Consider the following 26,297-nt stretch of genomic DNA (forward strand, 5'->3'; position numbering starts at 1 on the left):
GTCTTTGCTAAAGTTGCCTGTTGCAACCTTAAAAAATTCAAATTTTTTCACTTTTCTCAACCAACATCTCCCTCTGGAGGGATAAAACTGCTCTAGATCTGTGGCCATCTCACAGCAGTAACTCCAAGCCTTCAGACTTTGTGGTGGTTAGGCCAAAGCCTGGCTCTACCCACCACAACATGCTCACCAGATACCGCAATGGGAATAACCTGTGAGGCAAGTCACACAGCCATCTGTAGTCATCTGTACCCAATTTCATGAGTAATGAGTAAAAAGTCCAGCTCAACAGTGAATCCACAATACTGTGCACACGTCAGAGATCACCCTTCATGTAATTAATTCCCAGTCAAAATGGTCATTAAGCGCAAGTTATTCACTCCTAACGATCACGAAAGACCTGGTAGACCATCAAAACTGTCTGAGTGTGTTTACATGTACTTAATAATCCGATAACTGCAGAAAATCAGATTTTCTTAGTAATCTGATCAGCACGTTTACATGCTCCTGAGAAATAACATGAAAACTCCAGGTCTACAAGAGTCAGACAGTAATCAGATTTCTGCTTTGCAACCAGCCGATAAACTCACAGAAGACGACGAGACGAAAACATGAAGCAAAGCTCAAACTTCACGCCGCGATTTTTTAAAACACTGCGCCACTTTAGCTCAAAATATAAACAAATCATCTAGAAGGTGAAGAATATTTAAATCCCTTATTTCGCGTTTGGTTTCAGTGTCGCCCCAACAGTGTTTTGCTGCGTCCTGCGACATCCATCGTCTGATCTCGCGCATGTGCAGACTGAGAAAAGGCTAAACTCCAGCCTCTTTATCAGATTTCTTAATCGGATTTCTAGATCAGAGTATGGTATATTTAGCTTATTCCATCTGAATTTATGTGACCAAACTTTAAAGCAAATTATTCAGTAACTACATGAAATAAATGTAAATTTTAAATTTTATTCATTTATTTAAATAAAAAATAAAAAAACTCGCCTCAAATGAACAGAACATGTGTTTTATGATCTCCACATATCACTACATGCTTAGATTTTACTGCTGAAAGCCAAAAATCTCTGACGCTCTTTGTGTTGTTCTCTAAAAGTGATGTTTCCAGAGCAGATCACTGAAGAGACGCCGTCTGTTTATTAGTTTAGAGCCCAGATTTGGGGGAAAACGGGACTTTCAGTAGAAAAACAAAGTTCAGCTTCTTTTATTATAAGGGTTTAAAATGACATCACCGTCTATTAGACTGGAGAGAAGAGCTACAGCCTCACACGACGCCCAGCTTCTGAACGGAGCTTATGGAGTATGAACGTTATGAAGAACATGAAGTGCATTTTGGAACCACCAGTGTTCTCAAGGTGAACCTTAACAATCTGTCGCGCCTCCAAATAATTTGTTCAGCATTAGTCTATGGCAGCTCTTGGTTGCCTCACTTTGGTGTGTCTAGAGCAGGAACATAACTCTAGAATGCCTGGGAGGCTTCATGGACTTGTGCTACAGAAGCACAACATTAATCACTGCTACACTGTCCTTACTGATGTAAACAACACAGACGCAACGTCAGCCACATGCGCAGTTTCTAACAGGTATTGCTTGTGGTGGGAATCACCTGTCTACGGAGCGTCCGGGACCGACCCCCAGCTCTGGCCTGGCGCTGGGTAAGAGGTAGGAGAGCCTGTCCATGACGGAGGAGGCGACGGACAAGGCAGCGACGTTCTGGTTCAGCTTCTTCAGCTCGTTCACTATGGCACTCGCAACCAGCTTCAGCACGTGGTGCGGGAGATGGAAGGTTACCGTCGCCCACTACAGGGAGGAGAGGAAGAGGAGAGAGGGAGAGAGAAAGAGAGAGAGTTTCAGTGATACAACAGTGTACATTCAAACTTCTGAACTCATTCTGTGACGTCGCATCTCTTCTCCAGCTGTTTTTATACAGCAGTTAGCTCCGGCCAGGCAAGCTGGTTGTTATTTCACCATAACATCACATTTCTTTTCCCACAAACACCATCACTCCGCAGAAATGCCGTTGCTAGGCAACGGCTTTGACAGCTGTAGAAGGCAATCAAGCCATTTGATCGTTTTTACTTCTTACTCTGCCACCTGGACACTTAAGATCACATTTGTCCGACAGCTGATTTGGTCCGACTCTGAAGTCGAGACGACACTAAATTCGTCACCACTGAGCAGCTTCTCAGTCGGCAGCTGTGACAGAAGAACAGCTGAACAACCAGGAATCAGCCAGAAATTAACCCACTTACATAAATACATAAATAAATTTAAAAAAAAAAATAAATAAACCAACCACAAAGCCCATGTCAGGTTTCTAGTTCAAGAAAAGTATTTTTGCGGGACATTTAAGGAGTTTTAATAGAAAATGTTTATTTTTAATTATTCTCTGTTCATTTAAGGATTCAGTGTCTATTTTTTGTTGAGTAAAACTAAAATAAAAACACAGCTGGCCCACAGACTGAGGTATTGTGATACAACCCTAGCAGCCGAGCCCGACACCCCTGATCTGGACTAATAGCACTATGGCGCTTCTGATGCTCTATAGGTAATCAAAGGACACACTAATTCCACTGAAAGCCCTTGCCACCAAGGCTGAGAACCTGTTCTCAGTGGCTTGAATGACGGGGAAGAAAGAAAACACTCCTGTCGTCACTAAAGGGTGTCGAATTATTTCACCCGCCCTAGTGCTGAGCACCCCCTCCTGCTGTTTTAATGCAGAATAGCCTTATTCATCAGAGCCTGGGACTACAGCGGAGAGACACAAGACTTCTGGACCAGTCTCGGTTGCGGGGGACAGCGCAAGACACAAAGAGAGGAAGAGCACAAGAGAGAGAGGAAGATAAAAATAGGCTGAGCGACCCACTGAACAGCAGCAGCGAAAGGGGGTCAACGGGTTCATGAGCCAGCAGTAGCAGAGTGGATTATAGGTACAGTAACAAAAGAATTCATTAATGCAAACACTTTCACGTTTACTGTAGACCAGGGGTGTCGAGCTCAACCAGCAAATGGTTTTTTTTTTTTTTTTTTTTTTAATAAAATATTGTGCTGTAACCAGAACTGGCCACCGTCTATTCAAAACACACAAAAACGTCAACAGTAAAATGCAGACACTTGTAGTAGACCTTGAAATATTATATGAATATGAAAATAAATATTCTAAATTTACATTTACGGCATTTGGCGGACGCTCTTATCCAGAGCGACTTACAGTTTGATCATTTTACACAGGGAGGACCAAGGTGGTGTTAGGAGTCTTGCCCAAGGACTCTTATTGGTATAGTGTAGGGTGGTTACCCAGGTGGGGATTGAACCCCAGTCTACGGCATAGAAGGCAGAGGTGTTACCCACTACACTAACCAACCACATGTAAATGTACCCAGGAGCTCGGTCTTTTAAACCTACCCATTCGCCTGACTTCCTTGCTGCATGTTCGTTAAGACTTGCGCTGAAGGTCTAAGTGAAGCCAGTGCACTGACTGGTGATGTGACCTGGTGTAGAACTGAGGTGTAACTGCTGTCCCTTAGACAGCTGTTGGTGTAGGAGAGTCAGAGTGCACATTGCGCTGCAGTGCATGCTGGATACTGTGGTGCAGCGCACTGCAACAGGCTTATATTAACAGAAATCTGAAGTACTTGTGCAGGCCGGATGGGACTGTGTTCAGCTACGCTCGCATTACAAGCCTTGTTGCTCAGATCCGATCTCTCTCACATGATGCTTCACACTTGTGTAGGTCAGAGACTCAAATCTGTCATTAATGTGATGAACCGGCCTGAAATGACCCTCATGAGCTCCTCCTCCTCAGTAACGTCACGTGACTGAATCACTGCATCATCAGCACAAACTAACGAGCAGCACGAGCTTCGCTGAGAAGATCATTAACTCTGATCAGCTCTCAGCTTCATTATTAGAGCCAGACGGAGGAGAAAAGGGTGGGATGAGCTGTTTTTCCACCGTTTACAGGCTTTAACGTCTGTTCGGCGCTGCTGCCAGAGTAACGCTGAATGATGGTCACGCGCATTAAGGTCACATGGCCACGAATCGGATACGTATCCGATCTAGGACCACACATGAAAGTGAAATATCAGATCTGCGTCCACACGGCCCTGAAAACATCAGATCTGAGTCACATTACAGCAAAAGATTGGATTTGTGCCACTTCATCCTGGTAATGTGAACGAAGCCTTGGGCTGTAGACGGTCATTTCTATGCATTTCACAGTTTGTAGTTTTGCGGGTTCAGACGCGGACTTGTAACAAGAATACACACTTGGAGACAACTTGTTAAGCCCTTGGTGCTGGACCACAAACTTTCACAGCGAAGAGTACGCCCACTTTAAAACCCACGCCCCACGTTCAACAACCGGAGAACGACTGATAACACAAGCAACACAGGCTAGCTGGCAAAATACTAACGTTGGCTAAGAGTTTTTTTCCTTAATGCTTCTTTTTACAGCATGTAACGCGTTCTCCATAAACATCGTCACGCTTAATTGGAGGTCTTGGGGGTGATTTTGCAGGATTCTGCTGCTCCTTGCTTATGGAACGGTCTCCCTGACCATCTGAGGGCACCACAGTCGAGTGAGGGTTCTAAAAACCCATGATCATCCTATGGAGCGTAAAGAGGTTTTATAGTAGTTCTTTGATTTCACAGAAATGCCTCTACTGCATAGCACTGAGATTTGCTTAAAATGATTATTATTATTACTACACATGGACCCAAAACAGGCTTGTTGTTAATTCGGACAATGTTGACAAGCACATGATTGTCCAGAACCAGCCGGATTGTCCAGAACCAGTTTCTTCCCCCGGGCCATCAGGCTGCTGAACGGCTAGTAGTGCTGGTGTATCGGTCTATAGGCCTGCCACCCTCAAGCAGCATGGACTGGTTTAGAAGGTTGATTTTTCACACCCTAATGAGCCCATGTTCCCACACACATTTAGCCCAAAGTTTCTCATGGCCGTCGCCTAACATTCTTGTTACAAGACGTACTTAGTAAAAGAAGTCAAGTCAAAGTTTATGTACGCAGAGCTTTTTACAACAGGTGTTGTCACAAAGCAGCTTTACAGAAAGATCCAGGCTTGAGCCCCCATTAGCGTCGCCAATGGCGACAGCGGCAAGGAAAAACTCACTAAAAGCAGGAGGAAGAAACCCTGAGAGGAACCAAGACTCAAAAGGGAAACCCATCCTCCTCCGGTTGACACCAGAGAGCAAACAGCGCTCCACCCCCCCCCCCCCACCCCCCCCCCCCCCCCACCAAGTCATTTCTTTTGGTCCATTCATCAAGAAATTTACACACAATGTAAAGGACAAGCCTTTTCAAACTGTCAAAAACTGAAAAACAACAAACATGGACATACGAAGTTTTTTTCCCACAGCGCATTTTCTGCGCTCCAGTTCCTGCAGAGACAGCATTGCTGTAAGGAGGCTTGTGTGTAAGACATCTTTGGGCCCTGATCACTGGTCATGACAGATGCCAACAGCTTTCTGTGAACTGAAAGTCACTTCCAAGCGTGAAATACATCTGTTTTTCAGAGGACCGTGATTAAGGCAGGCTGCCATGGGAATGCATTAGACTGCCTCCCAATACATTCTGCTGTGAAGTCACTCTGGGCCTGCTGTGGGAACAGGAGCGCACCTCTGTGCCTGCACAGTCACTGTTCGTGCCTACCGATATGCCAATGAGCACTGCAGCAGCTGCTTCGGTTTCGTGTGTGTGTGTGCGCGTGTGTGTGTGTGTACTGCAGTCAGGTTCGAACACATCATGAGCAGAAGGAGGGAGCACCTGTACACGCAATCTAAGAAAAACTAACACCAGATGACACGAGCGTTAAAAAACATACCCGAAACTATGTGCGACGACGTGCGCTGCCTCTGTAAACATGCTGACGCACCCTCGTGAACAGTCAGTGATACGGGGGGCTTTCAGAGGGAGACGAGAAACGCTGCTCTGCAATTTCGACTTCGACCCAAAATCAAAGACAAAGCTGTAAAGGAGGATCGCTACCGGCCTGAAAGCTCAGAGTGAAATCCCAGCATTGCGCATCAATAATTAATACGGCAGCAGCACCAGAGCCTGACTTACTCTGAGTATCTGCATGAAGGCAGAGGCAGCTCCTGGTGAACTCCTTCAAAGAGCCATAGTCACTGTATTTCAACATTGACATGGCCACTTAAGCGACTCTATAAACTGCTAAAAATACACATATTCAGGCTTGTTTTCTTACTTCTTATCTGTAGAACACACAACACATTCCATAGGCCAAGCACGTGTCTTGGAAAGCGGACACTCCGATAGCAGATAGCTAATGGTCCTGACCTACATAACATAACCAGAAGTGGAGTATTGTGGCAACACTACAGGTCAGCCGTATCAATAGAACTGGAGGGTTTTGCGAAAGAGAAAACAACTGGCCCAGGTCACATCAACGCCCCTAACACTCGGCCCTTACCCCTCCGTTTTGCAGGTTCACGTCTAGGAGTAGGGTGTCCCGAGGGGGAGGGCGAAGTGCTAGGACTACATGACCCTGCAAACGGAGGTTTTTCAGAGACTCCAAACAGAGAGCAAGCTGGAGAGCAAGCTGGAGAACAAGAGACCAATGAAACCCACATATGTGAGAAATTACGATGACTATTGTTTTATCTTAATGTCGTTTCAATGTATTACGGTCATTTTCTTCATAACAAGCATGAAAAACTGCTAGTGCTATGTCCACGTCTTGGTAGCTAGCCAGTTGAATTTCCAGTCCCACCTTAAAATAGTCCAGCAGTTCTGACACCTGAAGCTTAAAAATGTAACTGCTGCTCCATTTAAGGAGGAACGGGAAAATTCGAAAGAGAAGCTGGCAAAAAAGAAATTACTTCAGGTTTATATCACCAAAGAATTCATCATCACTCAAAGATCCATCACCACCCACCTTTTCGCTGCTACACACGTAACATGACGAAGACTTGCCGTAAAACTCAAACCACTGTTTTCTAAAAGTTTTAGTTCCGTCAAACAATGAACCCCTTTTTTTATCTACCTGGTTAGGATTTTCCCTACAAACTTTACAGAACATCTCGGGTACAGAGGGGTCAGAATCGACCCACGAGAACTGAGCTTTCCACGAGGGAATGACGCCGTGGACTCGCTTTGCTTCGCCGACTTTATCCTGCCTCGCTCTGACGGCATTCGTCAACAAATAAAACCATTTGATTTGTTTTAACTGGATGCAGCAATGAGTAAAGACCATTACTGTGCGGCGAGGGGTTAAATATCAGAGTGAATTGAGTTTGGCCTCAGTTACACACTGCAGCCCCCACCCCAACATGAACATGCCCAATCTGGGAAGCGATTTTTTCGTGCTGCTGTCCCGACATCGGGTTTTACTCGCCCCCAGGCATTCAGGCGATCTGCCATTTTAATGCTCAATGCTGGCTGAGGGTTTCCACTTCTTCTTGGTTAAATCAGCCGTTAAATCAGCTCCAACGCAAGACTAAAGACGCAAACTCCTGATAACAAACATGCCTTGGTTGACTGCCGACGTTTGAAGGGAGGAGAAAAGTGTGCACTTTTGATTTTTCACTGAAGTCTTGCATTAAGCTGAACCTGTTAACATGTACCTCCATATCGCTGTTGTCGGAAGAAAACCTGGTATCTCCAAAATGGTAACTTAACCTACTTCACTTTGAATGGAAGTCAATGGAACCAGACGTCTTTCCTAGTCATTTTGGGCTGGTTCTTTTGGTTCGTACGTTTAGAAATTTACACACAATGTAAAGGACAACAAACATTTTCATGTCAAAAACTGAAAAACGCCAAATATGGAGATATGAGGTTTTCTTCCAACAGCCGGATTTGTTCCAGATCCAGCATTGCTGTAAGGAAGCTTGTGTGTAAGACATCTTGGGCCCTGATCACTCGGTCATAGAATATAATTTACAGCCATTTGTCACTGTGTTGGCACACTGTGAAATTAGACCTCTGCATTTAACTCATCCGTGCAGTGAAACACCCACCTACATGCACACTAGTGAACACACACACTAGGAGGCAGTGGGCACACTTGCCCGGAGCGGTGGGCAGCCCTATCCACGGCGCCCGGGGAGCAATTGGGGGTCAGGTGCCTTGCTCAAGGGCACTTCAGTCATGGACTGTCAGCCAAGGGGATCAAACCAGCGACCGTCCGGTCACAGGGCTGGTTCCCTAGCCTCCAGCCCACGACTGCCCCATCAATGACAGATGCCAACAGCTTTCTGTGAACTCAAAGTCACTTCCAAGTGAAATTTACACACAATGTAAAGGGCAAACAGCCTAAATTATGAAAACACAACAAAAATGGAGATACAAGGTTTTCTTCAAAACAGCAGCGATATACTGCACATGTCTTAAAGATCTATTACAACCACAAACTTGTAAACATCAGGCATCAGACATCTACAATATGTTGGGTGTTACTCACCTTGGCCACTTTGTGATTGGCTGCCGTCTCGTGTGAGGTATTTTTCAGGCCTTCTTTGAGCTGGGTGAGGAACAGGTCGTAGCCCTCCGTGTTGGAAATGTCCACCTTCTCCAGGCATGCGTACAGCATCTGCTGGGCCTGCAGGGACATTACACAGACACAAACGGGGTTACTTTTCAAATCTACTCTCATCGACTCCACACGGCAGGGGCTCGACGCAATTCAGTGATTGACAACAAACAACCCGACAAACACAGAAGCCTAAACGGCGTTTTACGCGGTTCTCTCGGTTCCTCGGATCGCTCCAAGCCTGATCAAATTGTATGTTATGATTGCATATCCTCATTTCATTAGACCTCATCAAGCAGCTGTGAGCTGCTGGAAGTCCGACAACTCCGTTCATCAGAACCCTCCCCGAGAGCCCATCTCTGCCCAGATAGAGGAGGAGCTGCTTCTGGTCTCTGCTGCAGGACAGGAACGGCAGGCTAAATCGATACTGCTCGTCTGCGCTGCCCCTGTGAGGCCAGACAGCTACAGATTCTCTGTGTCACTTCATACCGTCTCTCATCACGCGGAGACGTTCGGAGATGCGGTGATCCACATTCCAAGCAGAACTCGACCCAAAAAGAAAAGAAACACACAGAACCGCAGCCTGTCTCTTTGTTCCTCTCCCCAGTTTCAATCTGATTCTGCTACCGTTTCAGACTGCAGGCGCAGATGAGCTCTGCTGATTTTTTGCTGATAAGTAACTATAGGGCTACGCTCCACAGCAGGGCTGCTGGAGATTTTAAACACCTCAGTGTCGCTGCTGGACTGAGAACAGTCCACCAACCAAAAATATCCAGCTGACAGCGTCCTGTGACCACTGATGAAGGACTAGAGGATGACCAGCACAAACCGTGCAGCAGCAGATGAGCTGTCGTCTCTGACTTTACATCTACAAGGTGGACCGACAAGGCAGGAGTGTCTAATAGAGTGGACAGTGAGTGGACACAGTGTTTAAAAACTCCAGCATCATCATCACCACTTTTATTTATATAGCGCCTTTCCCATGCTCAAGCACGCTTTACAATCAAAGAACATGTACAGATTAAACAAAAGGCAATTCAGGTAAACGTTCCAAGTATAAATGGAACGACGAAAACACAGTGAAAAGTCTTTAACAGAGATTGTTGAGAGGTGAGACTGTGGGAGCGTATTCCATAACTTGGGAGCTACTACATTAAATGATCGACCACCCATAGAAGTCTATTTAAATCTAGGAACATGAAGGAGGCCTAGATTTTGCGATCTCAAAGTACGGGATGGGACATCTAGATGAAGAAGCTCTGTCAAGCATTGAGGAGCCAGGCTGTGCAGCGCTTTATATATTATAAGGAGAACTTTGTACTGGACACAGAACGCAGTGGGAAACCAGTGAAGACTCTGAAGGACAGGGGTGATGTGGTCAGTCTTTCTTGAAAAGGTGACGATCCCAGCAGCAGCATTTTGACCACACTGTAACTTAGTGAGTGTTTTGACAGGGAGGCCAGAAAAGAGAACACTGCAGACGTCCAGTCGTGAGGTCACAGCAGCACTGCTGGACCTATGTAGCTCAAACCAGAAGCATGGACTGGAATTGGGTACGTTTTTGACTGTAATGGATCAAGAAACACTGGTGTTACTGGAGGATTTCATGACTGGGATGCCATTTAGTCCTCGTAACACTTAAAACACTTTTTTTTCTTTTTCACCACGTCAATAAAACTTCGCGTCTACATGGGCCAGATCATTGGGCAAAAAGGCTGAACTTTCATTTATGTTACATTTACGGTATTTGTCTGACGCTCTTATCCAGAGCGACTCACAGTTCGATCATTTTACACAGGGAGGCGAAGGTGGTGTTGGGAGTCTTGCCCAAGGACTCTTATTGTTATAGTGTAGAGAGCTGCCCTGGTGGGGGATTGAACCCCAGCCTCCAGCGTAGAAGGCAGAGGTGTTACACACACCACCAACCAACTTTCAAAGTGTGATATCACCAAAAACACACACACACACACACACACACACGCATATATATTATATATATATATATATATATATATATATATATAAAAAAAATGGAAAATTACAGTTACTTCATTGTGGATGTTCACTGAATAAATGCTGTGGGACATGACTAAAATATTTCCTTAGCCCGAAAATGATTCCCCATGGAAAATAATGATTCAAGCATGAGGTGTTAAATGGAATCGCACATAAACACAAAACTAAGACATAATGGTCGGTTAAACACTAATGGAGCCATAATCATGGAATCAGCCTAATAACATGCTTACAGAACACAATTTAGACCAGAGCTAATCGGCAGTTCAGATTCTGGAAGACTTACTATTTAATCCAGTACTGAATGAGAAAACAGTGTTAAAGTAACTCGGTAGATCCACACAAGTATTGAATTTCGATACCCAGCTCTACCAGCACATCGAAAATAAAACCACACAAGTGCACCAGCATTAGCTGAAGCAAGCAGAGACGGGGAACACCATCAGAAACAGGGTAAAGTCCCTTTAACCTCTTATTCTCCGAGGTATATTTTGGTTTTTCCATCTGAATTTACACGACCAAATCATAAGGCAGATTATTCAGTAACTGCACGAAATAACTGAAATAAAATGTAATTTTATTTTTTTATATGAACAGAATGTGTGTTCTATGATCTCCACACATCACTACACGCTTACGATTCACTGCTGAAAGCCAAAAATCTCCGATGCTCTTTGTGTTATTTTCTAAAAGTGATGTTTCCAGAGCAGATCACTGAAGAGACGCCGTCTGTTTATAGTTTAGAGCCCAGATTTGGGGAAAAACGGGACTTTCAGTAGAAAAACAAAGTTCAGCTTCTTTTATTATAAGGGTTTAAAATGACATCACCGTCTATTAGACTGGAGAGAAGAGCTACAGCCTCACACGACACCCAGCTTCTGACTGGAGCTTATGAAATACGGAAGCTATTTACTCTAAAAATTATTTTTATAAAATAATACAAAGAGCATCTAAAATTTTTGGCTCTCTGTTCATTTAAGGGGAGCTTTTACAAAAGAAATGATAAAAAATAAAATAAATATTTACATTTATTTCATGCATTTATTGAATAATTGGCCCTATGATTTGTGTAAATTCAGACAAACAAACCAAAACATGCCCTGAAGAATAAGAGGTTAAATGTTCTAAATACGCCTACAGCACTGAAAAGCAGATAAAGCCCATATGAGCCTCTAAACTAAAAGGCCAAGATAAGCTTTAGGCTCATGGGTACAGTGAACAGTACCTCTATCAGTCGCTGTATGATGGTAAAAATGCACTAAACACTGCTCGTTTGATCTCAGCATCACTGCTCTCGGAGCGATGAGCCTCTGCATGCATGCACTTTCTCCTCCAGGGCCGTCATGTCTCAACTACTTAAGGATCAGAACTAAGGTCCATGGGATTAAACATTCATGCTACGGTTAAATTCAGAGAAACTAAAAGACGTGATGAGCAAAATAAACACAACTTCCCACATTTATGTACAAATATGGGCAATTATACTGATAGAAATACAGATTCTGTGCAGGTGCAGGTTCAAACAATGTAAATACATCCTTAAAAAGGTATAGGAGTGGTTTTATGGGCCGCCTGAATATTAAATATGTTTTTCCAGGTGATTTGTACCTTTTCATGACAATGTTTTAAAAAAAAAAAACAACAATGAAATAAAAGCCTGGAGGCGAGACAGGGTGTGTGGACACAGTACAGCTTAGAAAACATCAATTCAGTGGATTATGGTCCAGTTATGTTCCCTGACTAAAAGGTACCGAGACGTTACCTTGAGGGTCCCACCCCAGTGACAGTGAATGGATTAAAAGGTGCTTTAAAAAGTGCCAAAAACATGTTCAATAAAGTTCCAACCCAAATTTGATTAAAACAGAATCTTCTGGTCACCTTCTCACATTAATCATACACCGTATTTCCAAAAGTTTTCACTCCCCCATCCAAATCATTGAATTCAGGTGTTCCAGTCACTTCCATGGCCACAGGTGTATAAAGCCGAGCCCCTAGGCCTGCAGACTGCTTCTACAGACATTAGTGAAAGAATGGGTCGCTCTCAGGAGCTCAGAGAATTCCAGCGTGGTGCCGTGATCGGACACCACCTGTGCAACAAGTCCAGTCGTGAAATTTCCTCACTACTAAATATTCCACAGTCCACTGTCAGTGGGATTATAACAAAGTTGAAGCGATTGGGAACGACAGCAGCTCAGCCACGAAGTGGTCGGCCACGTAAAATGACAGAGCGGTCAGCGGATGCTGAGGGGCATAGTGCGCAGAGGTCACCAACTTTCTGTAGAGTCAATCACTGCAGACCTCCAAACTTCATGTGGCCTTCAGATCAGCTCAAGAACAGCGTAGAGAGCTTCATGGAATGGGTTTCCATGGCTGAGCAGCTGCATCCAAGCCTTACATCACCAAGCGCAATGCAAAGTCGCATCCGTCCCTCTCCATATTAATATAAAGCGGTTTTTCATTAAAATTGCAGTGGAACAGGAGAGGGATCATTGTGAAATAACATCCCGACTGTCATTTGGTCGCCGTAGATCATCACAGCCGTGATGTTATTGGTGATAACTCCCTCCTCGAGTGTCTCTACTGCTTTAATACAGCAGTTAAATAAATACAGTAAGAAATGAATAAACTGGCCGTGAACGCGGCTTTAATATGTTTTAATGTTCAGTTCCTTCCTCCTAATTAGAGCTCCTTAACGAGCAGCTTGGTGCTACATCAGAGTAACGAGCTCCGCCCACTCGCCGCTCAGCTGGCAGTTCGTTCTCCAGCTCCTTACACTAAATTCCCAAACTGTCGTCTCCACTGAGCAGCTTTTCAGTCGGCAGCTGTGACAGAAGAACAGCTGAACAACCTGGAATCAGCCAGAAATGAACCCAACACCATTCGCCAGACGTGTCTGATCTTCAGAGTCGGACCAAATCAGACTAAGCCATAAAACTGACCCAATATCAGGTTCAGCTCAGTTTGGTCAGTTCCTCCAGATCAGTATTAATGTTGTTCTGTTCCAGCCGGTCTGTAAAGCTTCTTACAGCCCGTTTAGTTTGGCGAATGGTGTTGGGTTCATTTCTGGCGGATTCCAGGTTGTTCAGCTGTTCTTCTGTCACAGCTGCCGACTGAAAAGCTGCTCAGTGGCGACGACAGTTTGGGAATTTACTGTCGTCTCGTCTTCAGACTCGGACCAAATCGGCTGTCGGTCAAATCTGATCTTAGCAGTGTCCGTTTTCTGTTTGTGGCAAAGTAAGAAGTAAAAACGTTCAGATGGCTTGAGATACAGCTGTCAAAGCCGTTGCTTAGCAACAGCGTCTCAGCAGAGTGACGGTGTTTGTGAAAAAAACTTAATGTTATGGTGAAATATCGGCTTCTTAACCAACCAGCTTGCCTGGCCGGAGCTAACTGCTGTATAAAAACCATTACAGAGTAAAAAGAAATGTAAACCAACACTTAAAAGAATTAAAAGATTCAGTTCTGAAAGACGACGTTCAGTTCTGTTCAGTTACCAGCAGACACATTAAAAACACATTAAAAATCATTATTATTATTATTTTTTACTCAATATGCCTGAACTAGGTCATCACTATAATACCCTTGGGGAGATGATTGGCTGAGAAGCGTTCTAACCGTGATGTTCTGGCGAAATAACAGCCGGAACAAACTGCTGTATAATGTTCCGTAATTTATCAATAAAATGATAAATACTCACACATAATACAACTTAAACCGCCAGGACATAAAACAGCTGGACTGACGTAATGACATGCGAACCGCAGTCGGCTGAGCATGTTTACCATAAGTACCTGGTCACCAGGCAACTGAGAAGAGGCTGCAAAGACAATTCATTCTCACTACATCCACGTCCAAAGTTCAGCCGTTTCAGACGGCATTTCCCCCAAATTGATTGAGGCTGTTTGCCAACAAGAAAGCACAAACATACAGGTGAGATGCGATGGGTTCACCACAAAGGCTCCTCACAGGACCACAAGCAACTACATACATCTGACGTCTCGTCAAAACAGTATGACAGCTCTGGTTATGTCCTGTTGGACTGGCTATCTATCTTTAGAGGAGCGTAAGCACAAAGTCAACACAGTTGAGTCCAAATAATACCACCTAACCTCTCTGTGTACACACAGTGGTCACGGGAGTGCAGCGATTCCTTTGGTACACAGTTTGATGAAGGTTCTTGAAGCTGCTGCAGACGACTGTGGGCTTCCTTCATGGGCAGAGGCTGTGATCTCCATTAAAAGGTGGACAAACAAAACGAAAAAAGTAGAAAAGCAGAACTTTAAAGTGAATCAAAACGAGCACTGAGCCCTCAGCCCTTTTGTTCAGGTCTAGGGGTGGGTGTCCCGATTCTTGTTGAGATAGAGGGGTGGGGTGAAGTGTTGGGGCTACATGACCCTCCAAACGTCGAGATATGAGGAAAGAAGAAAAAGCGGCGAGACGGAGAACGAGAGACCAAAGAAACCCACAAACGTGAGAATTTTCTCTGTTAAAAAAAAATCACGATAACCACCGTTTTATCTTAGTTTAAAGTGGATTTTGGTCGTTTTTCTTCATAACAAAAAAAATCACTAATAGCAGGCTAACGTCTCATAGCTATCTAGCTAACTTTCCCGTTCCACCTTAAATAGTCCAGCAGTTCTGACGCCTGAAGCTCCAGAATGTAACTGCTGCTCCATTTAAGGTGGAACGGGTAAATTCTAACAAGAATCTGGAGAATCTCTGACTTCAGCTTCACATCACTGAAGAATTAGGGGGGGTGATAATAAATAACTGCCCCCCTCTTTGAAGGCGTCTGATCCCTAAATGTAACTAAAGCCCAGCAGTGAGGAGCTGAACTTTCCCCTCCTCTGCTGTCCCTGCAGACGGGCAGGGTCGCCTACAGAGCGGCGCTGGTAGCTGATAATGAAGTGATGCTCTTTATATTTGAGGTTTGTTCCGTTTCGTAGGGCAAGATTTCAACCACTGCCCTGTAACTCGGTTCTGAGGGGTTAGAGTGACCCTGGAAAACAAGGGGTAGGGGTAAAAAGAAGAAATGGGACTGGGCCTAAGACACAACATTATACTCTCTTACATATTATATGTTTGATCAAGAATATTACTCACTGCACGAAAATAGATGCATCACTACCTGAGTAATGAAAAATAAACTATACCATACAGCCCAGTCCCATTTCACCCCTCGCCCCTTCCACTGAGCCCTTATCCCTCTGTATTGCACGTTCACGTCTAGGCACAGGGTGTCCCAGTTTTTGTTGCCATGGAGAGGTAGGGTGAAGTGTTAGGGTTATGTGGCCCTCCAAATGGAGGTTGTTCAGAGAACATAGCCCAGGTCCAGTTTCCTATCAGCGGGAACGGATTTTCGCCATGGTCCGTACCAAAACAAGGGAGATTAACATCAGAGCGAGCTTCCCTGAGTGCACGTTAGCCCAGGACTGTCAGCATCATCTGCCTGTTTAAATATTTGACTCTTTACAGACGCTCGCCTTGCTCCTGCAGCACGAGCTGCTGCTTATAATGGCAGATGAGCAATAGTGATGGTTTTAATTTGTCATGCAGTTTTATTCATTTACTTATTTATTTATTTTGTTGGGCCAGACAGCAGCAATCTGATTGCGTCAGTTTGAATTTAACCAGAGTTAAACAAATACAGACGTCCAAGGCCCATTTCTTCTTTTTACCCCTTGTTTTCCAGTGTCACTCTAACCCCTCAGAACCGAGTTACAGGGCAGTGGTTGAAATCTTGACCTACAAAATGGGACAAACCTCAAATATAAAGAGCATCACTTCATTATCAGCTACCAGCGCCGCTCTGTAGGCGACCCTGCCCGTCTGCAGGGACAGCAGAGGAGGGGAAAGTTCAGCTCCTCACTGCTGGGCTTTAGTTACATTTAGGGATCATACGCCTTCAAAGAGGGGGGCAGTTATTTATTATCACCCCCCCTAATTCTTCAGTGATGTGAAGCTGAAGTCAGAGATTCTCCAGGTTCTTGTTGGAAATTTCCCGTTCCACCTTAAATAGAGCAGCAGTTACATTCTGGCGCTTCAGGCGTCAGAACTGCTGGACTGTTTAAGGTGGAATGGGAAAGTTAGCTAGATAGCTATGAGACGTTAGCCTGCTATTAGTGATTTTTTATGGTTGTTGTGAAGAAAAACGACCAAACTCCACTGAAACCACATTAAACTAAGATAAAACGGTGGTGATCGTGATTTTTTAGCAGAGAAAATTCTCACATTTGTGGGTTTCTTTGGTCTCTTTTTCTCCGTCTCGCCGCTTTTTCTTCTTTCCTCATATCTCTCCATTTGGAGGGTCATGTAGCCCCAGCACTTCACCCCCACCCCTCTATCTCAATAAGAATCGGGACACCCACCCCTAGAGGTGAACGCTTAAAACAGAGGGGTAGAGCTAAGTGGTAGGGGTGAGGGGAGAAATGGGACTGGGCCTAAATATGAGTCAACCAGCACATGGAGGAAGGCTGTGGTGAGGGCAGTGGCACTTACTATCCAGTGTGTCTGATTAGAGCTCGATCATACCACCCCTCTCATTTTACCACGTTTCAACCATTGTAGAGCTGTTCTTTAGATAGCTGCACACTTCTGGGGTGGGATTCATTGAGTATCTCTAGCAGCAGATTCCTTGTCCGTCTGCAGAGACGTTCGTCACAAAACCTGGTGTCGGGTCAGTGCGTCTACTTGAGACGGCTGGTGAACACTAAGCCTGGCCTGTGTAGACAGGGAGTGGTGCCCAACACTGGTATATCCACTGAATACATGTACTAAGTCACACCCGACCAGTTTGTCAACATCACACAGCAATGCCGTTGTTCAAGTGTTACGCCTTCACTAAATTGAATCTACACTTCCTAACCCAATTCCACTCATCCAGACGGCAGCTTCAGTCACACACTGAAGAGAAGCGTGACCGTAATCATGCTTTACTGCTGTGTAACTACCACATTCACAAAACAGCACTGAGCGGCTTAACGGCGATAAACTAAACAAATCTATGTGTGTGTGTGTGTCGTATTGGCACAATAAGGGTCCAAGGCCCAGTCCCATTTCTTCTTTTTACCTCTACCCCTTGTTTTTGAGTGTCACCCTAACCCCTTGGAACTGATAGTAGTGGTTGAAATGATGCCCTATGAAATGGGACAAACCCTCAAATAAAAAAAAAATTAAAAACACTGCTTCATTATCAGCTACTGCCGCTGCGCTGTGGGCGGCCCGGTCCGTCCGCAGTGCCAGCAGAGGAGGGTAAAGTTCAGCTCATCACTGCTGGGCTTTAGTTACATTTAGGGATCATACGCCTTCAAAGTGTGAGTCTCTGAAAAACCTCCGTTTGGAGGGTCATGTAGCCCCAAGAATTCACCCCACCCCTCTATCTCAACAAGAATCGGGACAACCTACCCCTAGCCCCCAAACCAGAGGGCTAAGGGCTCAGTGGTAGGGGCGAGGGGTGAAATGGGATTAGGCCCGGTGGGGTCTTTGGTGGGGGTCTATAGTTAAAACGACGACATGTGGGAAACGCTGGGAAGCAGTTCTAGATTAGACCTACTACTAACACAGCTCCTGATCAATAACCGAACCGAGAAGTGAGGAAAATTCTACCAACTTTCTCAAAAGCTTTGCAAAAATTAAACCAATAAGATGTCGACGAAGTAGTTCAGCTCTGATTCTGGAGACACTTCAGTGTCAGAACGGTCCACAGTGGTGGTGACAGCGAACGTTTAAAGCACCTAAACGCCGCCCTGATTTTCAGGTAAGGTAATTACGCATGCATTGACCAACGCCTGAGATGATCTATGACAGTACTGAGATCAGGTTTTGGACATTTTTTTAAAGCTATTTATGGCAGAAAGGTACATGAAAGCCACTCAAAGGCAAGATAGTTCCATTATTTTACCGTCATCAACATTACACGCAAAACTCAAAAGACGTGTAGGTTCACTGGTCGCATTGGACAGCAAGCGAAATGTCTACATTTGCATAGCAGGTACGGCAAAACCTGGTTCCCATTAACCCCATCTGTCTTTATCTAAGGCGAACCATTTCACACAAAACCACTCGAAACGAATGTGCTTAAATCTCATTGATTAAATTATGCAGGTATTTTTAAAAACGGGTGGAATTCCTATTTAAATACAACTCGTCTACGAATAATGAATCAAGCCAACTGGACTTGGATAACTTTGAAGACAACTCAGCTGAGTGGTTTTATCAGTTGTGTTGAGTATTTTCCGAGCAGGTTTTATTAAATAACGTTAAAACTCCCTCCCCTCATTTAAACAGGTAAAACCTCACACCGACCTCACGACTGAAAATCCTCAGACGTTTACAGGCTAAAGAAAAACAAGGACCAGCTTATGTTTGAATCAGAAGCCGATAAGCTCTGTGATTGGGAGTTTTACAGGGTTGTTTAGGTGCTTGACGCCTCCAAGTTTGGCCTTTTGGTGCAATAACACACAACGACGCATGACGACGGACATTCAGGACGTAACTACTACCTCCTGGACCTGAGCTACTACATCAGACACACATCAGGACGAACGTATCCGCAACATGGACTGCATATGTTTAATAAAAACACCCAAACTCATCAAGGAACAACAGCACCAAACCATAAGGGCCAGTACAGGGGCCCGCACTGCAATTCCTCATCCCTCTGCACCGCTTGCACTGGTTTCACAGCACTTCCTGAGCAATAAGACCGAATTATAGGCCTAATAAATGATATAATGTGCAGTCTTTATGTTCAAGACAACCCAATGAGGCAGTTACAGCTCCTGTAATGAAGGTCAACAGGCCACCCACCTCTGTGACTGGTAACTCCAGCTGGACCATGTCCTCCGGTTTGGACACAGGGGCCTGGAGAGCCGTGTCCAAAAGGAGGATGCCGTTCAGGTCTTTCCTGCATCCCACCGCGTAGTCATCCACGAACAGCACCTTGTCCACCGCTGGAAAGTACTGACACCTCACTCGGCCCCCGGGTTTGGCTACGACAGACGGCAGAGGAGAGAAGTGAGCCAGTAAACAGGTAAATCCTATTTTCCCCTTTTTTAAGACTTAGTTCATAAGATTTATCTCAAATATGGTTATGAATATGGAATTAGGGCTAGATGGGTCATCGGATGTATTGTTTTTTTTAGTCTTCACACACAAGACAGCTGTCAGTTCTTCAGCCAAATGCAACACATTACACACATATATATATATATATATATATATATATATATATATATATATATATATATATATATATATATATATATATATATATACACACACACACACACACACATACATTATATACATGCGTGTGTGTGTGTGTATATGTACACACAAGTTGAGTCAAAAGTCACAGGACACTGTTTTATTCTATTTTTATGCTGTCACAAACCTCCACGATGCGGTGCTGAAGGTGGTGTTGCGGATTTTCTCAGCATACACAATTTGTTTAAGATGACCCCAGAGATAAAAGTCGATAATAAAATAAAATGGTGTCCTGTGACTTTTGACTCACACCGTACTTTAAAATATACATTCCCTGTTTAAGTGGAGCGACCGGTGATCTGCTCTCCTGTGGCCGAGCGCGAGTGACGAGATCAGTGGCGTAACTATAGTGTCCTGCAGTGAACTCACCGCTCTCCGTACATCCTAACAGCTTTAGCAGCGTTAGATCACGTCTGCTCCCCTCAACTCCAACGCCGTGTTACAGCGCCAGGCATATTTTAGAATTACCGAGCAACGAAAGTTAAAGAAAGAAGCGGTTCGTGTTCGTTACAGCCCTGATTTGAACAAACGTAAACTGAGGAAGCTGTGAGGCATTAGAGAGCGGGAGAATGCCATCTTCCCAGAATAGCTGTTTTTAGCAGCTGGCTAACTTGAAGCAGCTCCTCACTCACACAACACGGCAAACTGATGACACTGCAGATTAAACAAGACACAAAAGCACCGATATTAGTTTAAACATATCTGTATGTTGTTCAAGATTCCCACTGCAGCTAAAGCTTTTACACAGCGAGTGTCAGACACACTGCGGTTCACCCCCCAAACTCCTACGATAGAACAGAGAAACCCAGTCGTCTGCTGGCTGCTGTCTGAACACTGTGATATGCTCTGACGTGGATGTGGTAGGAGTGGTGGCAGTAAGGCGGTGTGAACCATCACTGACCTCCCGAGCCAGATAACCTTCGCTGTTCGTATTAAGATGACGACGTTGAGAAACTACAGTTTAGCATTTATAACCAGACAGCCGAGCGCTCGTCACCACACAGCCAAAATCATCTGTTTTCTTTCTTAAATTATGACTATTATAAAAACTGCGGCTGTGCTTTTCCAGCTGGTAAAAACAGCTAATCAGACACTTTCTCCCACTGCCCCATGACAGATCTGTGTTCGTCGTGTTCTGACCATAAAGGACAGTTTAAACCCACGACTAACCGCCCAGGAGCAAAAATCAGCCTCCAAACTTGGAAGAATGAATGATTTGACATTTATCATGATACGTAACGAAATCAAACGATATGCATTTTGTTTATCGTCATAACATTTTCGCCCAGCTCTATGACCACCTCCCTGTTTCTACACTCATTGTCCACTTTATCAGCTCCACTTACTGTATAGCTGCACTCTGTAGTTCTACAGTTACAGACTGTAGTCCATCTGTTTCTCTGATACTCTGTTACCCTGTTCTTCAGTGGTCAGGACCCCCATGGACCCTCACAGAGCAGGTACTATTTGGGTGGTGGATCATTCTCAGCACTGCAGTAACACTGACATGGTGGTGGGGTGTTAGTGTGTGTTGTGCTGGTTTGAGTGGATCAGACACAGCAGTGCTGCTGGGGTTTTTAAACACCTCATTGTCGCTGCTGGACTGAAAACAGTCCACCAACCAAAAATATCCAGCCAACAGTGTCCTATGATCACTGATGAAGGACTGGAGGACGACCAACACAAACTGTGCAGCAGCAGATGAGCTGTCGTCTCTGACTTTACATCTACAAGGTGGACCGACAAGGTAGGAGTGTCTAATAGAGTGGACAGTGAGTGGACACAGTGTTTAAAAACTCCAGCAGCACTGCTGTGTCTGATCCACTCATTCAGGCACAACACACTAATACCACCACCACCACCACCACGTCAGTGTTACTGCAGTGCTGAGAATGACCCACCACCCAAATAGTGCATAACAGTCTCCTGTTAAACGCTGAAGAACGATGAACATGGCATTATGGGATAAGGAGGCCACCGCATCAACCATACTACCAGGAGAAGTAGGGCAATAAAAAACTAGTCCAAAGTTTATGGCTTCAAACCCCACGTCAAAAAGAAAGTGAAACAATCGCAGACAACTGATCAAAACTACACCTTTACTCCCTCCGAATTAAACGGGTGGGTATTGTGAAACGACACAGCATCTGGGCAGAATTCAATTACAAATACAAATGCCTTCACATCTCAGCGGCACTTATTCATCGGTCTTACTTTCACTTTCGACTGAATTTGTTTAAAGCCACAACAGAAGGAAAGCATAAAACAGCACAAAACAGCATTCAAGGCTTAATAACAGATACAACAGGCGGTTCTAGCAATGGACATCAATGAGAACAAGCAGGTCATTAAGAGCAACCTGTATATAACTGGGAACGAAAAAAGAGCAGCTCTGGCATCTGAACAGCTCCAGATCACCTTCTGTGAAGGTGTGAAAATGGGCCTTCTGGTCTTGGTCCACTTATTGACGTTAACTAAATAGGCTCTGTTCACACAGCAGGTAAAAGCGGCCCAAACCCAATTTTTTCTTCATGTGATAGAGATGTGTGGCGGTGTGAACAGCAAAAAAACACACTGAATCTGACATCTTCACTTCCGATTTGAGAGTTTTATACGTGGTACTGAAATCCGATCCGTATCCGATCTGCGGCAATGCGACTCCGTCTTAACAGCCGGATCGAAATCCGACTTTTACGTCAGTCCAACTCGACGTTGGTCATCGTTTGGTAAGACCTCAAACATTTGGGGTGATGTTTTTCACAAAAACTAGGAGAGACTCGTCGCAACCGCTCAGTCTCCTACGAACGAGGCTGCAGCGTCGGAGAACAGTTAAAAGTCTGAAAGCAAAGTTTAAAGAATCCGAGGAGGCGAACCAAAGAAGTGACCGCGCCCTTTTTACAGCGAATTCAAACACATGAGCCCAGCGGTCAGTCAGTGACGCTTCATGATGGCTCCTGTGATGCTGGTGAAGATGAAGCTGATCCTCCGGGAGCGACTGGCCGTCGTTGGCAGTCGTGGTTGTTTACCTCTGGATGAGCCGCGTGAAGCTGCGTGACACTCATGAGGGTCAGTTTAGGAGCTGATCTGTTCAGACTGATGATGTCACATACAGATCACATTTAAAGGATAATGTGAACGGCCAAACCAATAAAATTTGATTTGGTGAGAAAATCAGATTCGGGCCAGTCGCGGAGTGGACGTGGCGGGGTCACGTGACGACATGCGCGGTGGTGGGTTTTTAAGGGGACAGCACATGAACACAGAGTCGGGAAAGGGTTAACAGGATCAAAACAAATCGAAATACGATTTCGAAATCGATTAATTGCTCAGCCGTAATATACGATGCAAAAATCACTCATTCTTTTACAACCTGCCTCTTACATACACACACACACACACACACACACACACAGTGAAACACTGCAGTCAAACTCATTTTCAAACAGGTGATTATTATTTTCATCCTTTCATCACCGACCAGGAACACGACACCTATACACATCGTCCAAAGCACTGACGCGTATCTCAGCAAACAGCATGTTTCACCACCTTCTTCAAGACGGACACATCTATCAGGATATTTTACCGAAGGCTACAACAAGCGAAAGAATTTAGTCTCAGTCAAAAAGGTAATTTCAGAAATGATGTGGTTAAGACGTCGTCTTCTGCTCACAATGGGCTAATCTCATTTTCACAAACCTCATGGCCTAACAGGAGGTAATCATTAGTCCATCCATAAGCAAACGATGACCACTGGACGACAACAAGTGACCACTGTGCAAAAGACACGAGTGTATAATAATTATGACGAGCTATCAACCAAAATCATGGCAAAGTAATAACACTCTGAAGGAAGCAAGGGAAGTGCCCAGGGAACCAGACATGGGTTTGACCTAATTGTGGCACAAGCACACACCAGCGTTTTTAGAGATTACACAACAATTAGTTCCGGCCACACGAGCTGATTGGTTGAGGAGCTGTTATTTTGCCCTAAGTATCACTCCACTGAGACGCTGTTGCTAAGCAACGGCTTTGACAGCTGTAGGAGACGCTCAAGCTTTGTGAACGTTTTTACTTCTTACTCTGCCACAAACAGAAAACGGACACTGCTAAGATCAGATTTGACCGACAGCTGATTTGGTCCGACTCTGAAGACGAGACGACAGTAAATTCCCAAACTGTCGTCTCCACTGAGCAGCTTTTCAGTCGGCAGCTGTGACAGAAGAACAGCTGAACAACCTGGAATCAGCCAGAAATGAACCCAACACCATTCGCCAAACTAAACGGGCTGTAAGAAGCTTTACAGACCGGCTGGAACAAAACAACATTAATACTGATCTGGAGAAACTGACCAAACTGAGCTGAACCTGATATTGGGTCAGTTTTATGGCTCAGTTTGACGAATGGTGTTGGGCTCATTTCTGGCTGATTCCAGGTTGTTCAGCTGTTCTTCTGTCACAGCTGCCGACTGAAGTGTTTGAGCAGCCTGAGCATGATGGCCTACTTCTAGACACTGATCACAGGTGAAGTCCATCTTTCTAAAAACCAGCTCTTTTCAAGACTTGGTACTTTTTAAAGAAGAAACACTGGATCAGAGTCGGCGCGGTCCGTTTCTCAAACCTTCAGTATCAGTACCGGCCAAATAAACGGTAGTCATAAGAGTCACAGGAACATGCATCGCTGAAGCTTCCATTCCCAGGCAGATCTGATGAACCAGAGCCTCAACACCGGACACAGAAGACCACAACCGCTGGTCTTCTCTTCCCTCAGTGGACACTACCACCTCAACACCTATCAGCACTTAGTTTGCTTGCCAGTACAGTCCTTGAGAACAACACTCAGACTTAAATATCCTATACAACATAAAAACAACCCAACACAGTGGAGCCGGCTGCTGTTAACACCACCCAGCAGAAAGGGTCTTCAGACTAGGGCCAACGCCTTGGCCGAACCGTGACAGCAACAACTGAAGTGTGTGGTCAGTCCACATGTCCACACCGCGTGTCCAGCGGTCTTTTTCTGGACATATACGCTATTAGAAATGATTTTGACAGCAAAACAACTGACAAACACTCCAAGCTGTCCAAAACCTGGCTGGACTGTGTGATGAGCTGCGTCCAACTACCAAAACAAGCTGACCATGAACATATACCGGACAACTGAGGGTCAATCCACCGTAGTGATAACTAGACAGCTTCTAACTCGCGTCTTGAAGGACCAACAGCAGATCTTGCGCGTTTCATCAGCCCGTGTGAAGTTAAAATACCCACTAATATCGAGTCTACAACCTGGCTTAAACAGACAGACCGATAAACCGCTAACCAAACGTTAGCGAGCTCACGGCACGTTAATAACTCACTAATAACGTGCTAATAGCGTACGTTATAACACGCCGATAACCATGAACGTCAAGTAAAGTAGTCCTAATTCTGTAAACTGACACCGGGACCAAGCCCGAGATGTTATTAATGAGCGACACAGCGCGGCGGACACCGGGGCTCGAACCCAGCTAACGTTAGCGAAGCTCGCTTGTTGTCGTTAGCCAGCGCGGCTAAGGCTAACAGGCTAACCCCACCGAGAACGTAAATAAGGCGGCTTAGCGAGCTCGCTAGCGTCGGCTAGCCGAGTCACTGACTTGACGCATACGAGGAAGGAACCAGTTCCTCGCTCGCCTCACCTAATCGTATTCAGCCCACAAGTCGTTTCCCCGTTCCACCTTAAAACGCAGCATTCACCTACTGCACCACTTAAGGTGGAACGGGGGAACGAGAGCGAGAAGCGGGGGCCAACTTAAGCCAAGTGACAGTAGTAGTTTTGTTTTGAACGCGGAACGAAAACAAGGCAGAAATAAGGCGATTTGTTCGCCTCGCAGCTTCTTCTGGCCATAAACAGCGGTCAGATCCACCGGGCAGCTCCGCCGAGACTCGGCGAGGTTAACGTTAGCGAGCTTGCTGGCTAGCTCCGAGCTAAAGCCACCCAAGAAGGCCCTAATAAACTCCCCGGTCCCGGACACGTCGTGCTACTTTCTCTACGGCGCCCTGACGCGCCGCGGCGCGCCGGGCCGGGCTGCGCCGGGCCGGGCTGGGCTAGCCGCGCCGGAGCTCACCGTGCAGCGCGGAGGCCTGCAGGATGGCCCCCGAGGTGCCGTCGATGACTTTGATGCTGCCCCGACTTGTGACCGCCAGGATAGCGTTGAGGGCCGGGTGGTAGGACAGGCTCCGCAGGCCCTCCTCGTCGCAACGGAGGCATCCGTCCCTCAGAACAACCCAGTCGGAGGAGTTGGACGAGCAGGAGCCCGGCGAGGCCGCGGCCGCCATTTTTCACTTTTCTGTAAATTCGCCTCCCCCCGCTCCGCTTTCCTTCGAGGGTCTCTGTCGATACGGTTCTATGTTGGGGGGGAGAGGAGGAGGAAAAAAGGGGGTAAAAAAAATCCGAAGTCCGAAGTACCGCTGCTGGCTCTCCCTCCTCGCTCGGCTTCTGTTCCTCTCCTCCCGTA

At 45.4% G+C, this 26,297-nt stretch overlaps 1 protein-coding gene across 11 annotated transcripts in view; it reads right to left on the bottom strand.

The window, feature by feature from the left end:
- Positions 1 to 26,297, bottom strand: part of birc6 (baculoviral IAP repeat containing 6) — a 193,601-nt gene extending 167,304 nt beyond the window's left edge. For 9 of the 11 annotated variants that reach the window (XM_037542199.1, XM_037542191.1, XM_037542197.1 and 6 more), the window contains exons 1-4: positions 25,908 to 26,297; positions 19,343 to 19,524; positions 8,450 to 8,587; positions 1,612 to 1,805 (exon numbers count right to left, since the gene is read on the bottom strand). In XM_037542199.1, the coding sequence (XP_037398096.1) occupies positions 1,612 to 1,805; positions 8,450 to 8,587; positions 19,343 to 19,524; positions 25,908 to 26,118 (725 nt within the window). In that variant the 5' untranslated portion in view covers positions 26,119 to 26,297. The remainder of the gene's footprint in view (positions 1 to 1,611; positions 1,806 to 8,449; positions 8,588 to 19,342; positions 19,525 to 25,907) is intronic. The other 2 variants (XM_037542198.1, XM_037542194.1) reach the window with 1 other exon arrangement.

This window comes from Pygocentrus nattereri, chromosome 10 (assembly GCF_015220715.1).
Source record: "Pygocentrus nattereri isolate fPygNat1 chromosome 10, fPygNat1.pri, whole genome shotgun sequence".
Lineage (NCBI taxonomy): Eukaryota > Metazoa > Chordata > Actinopteri > Characiformes > Serrasalmidae > Pygocentrus > Pygocentrus nattereri.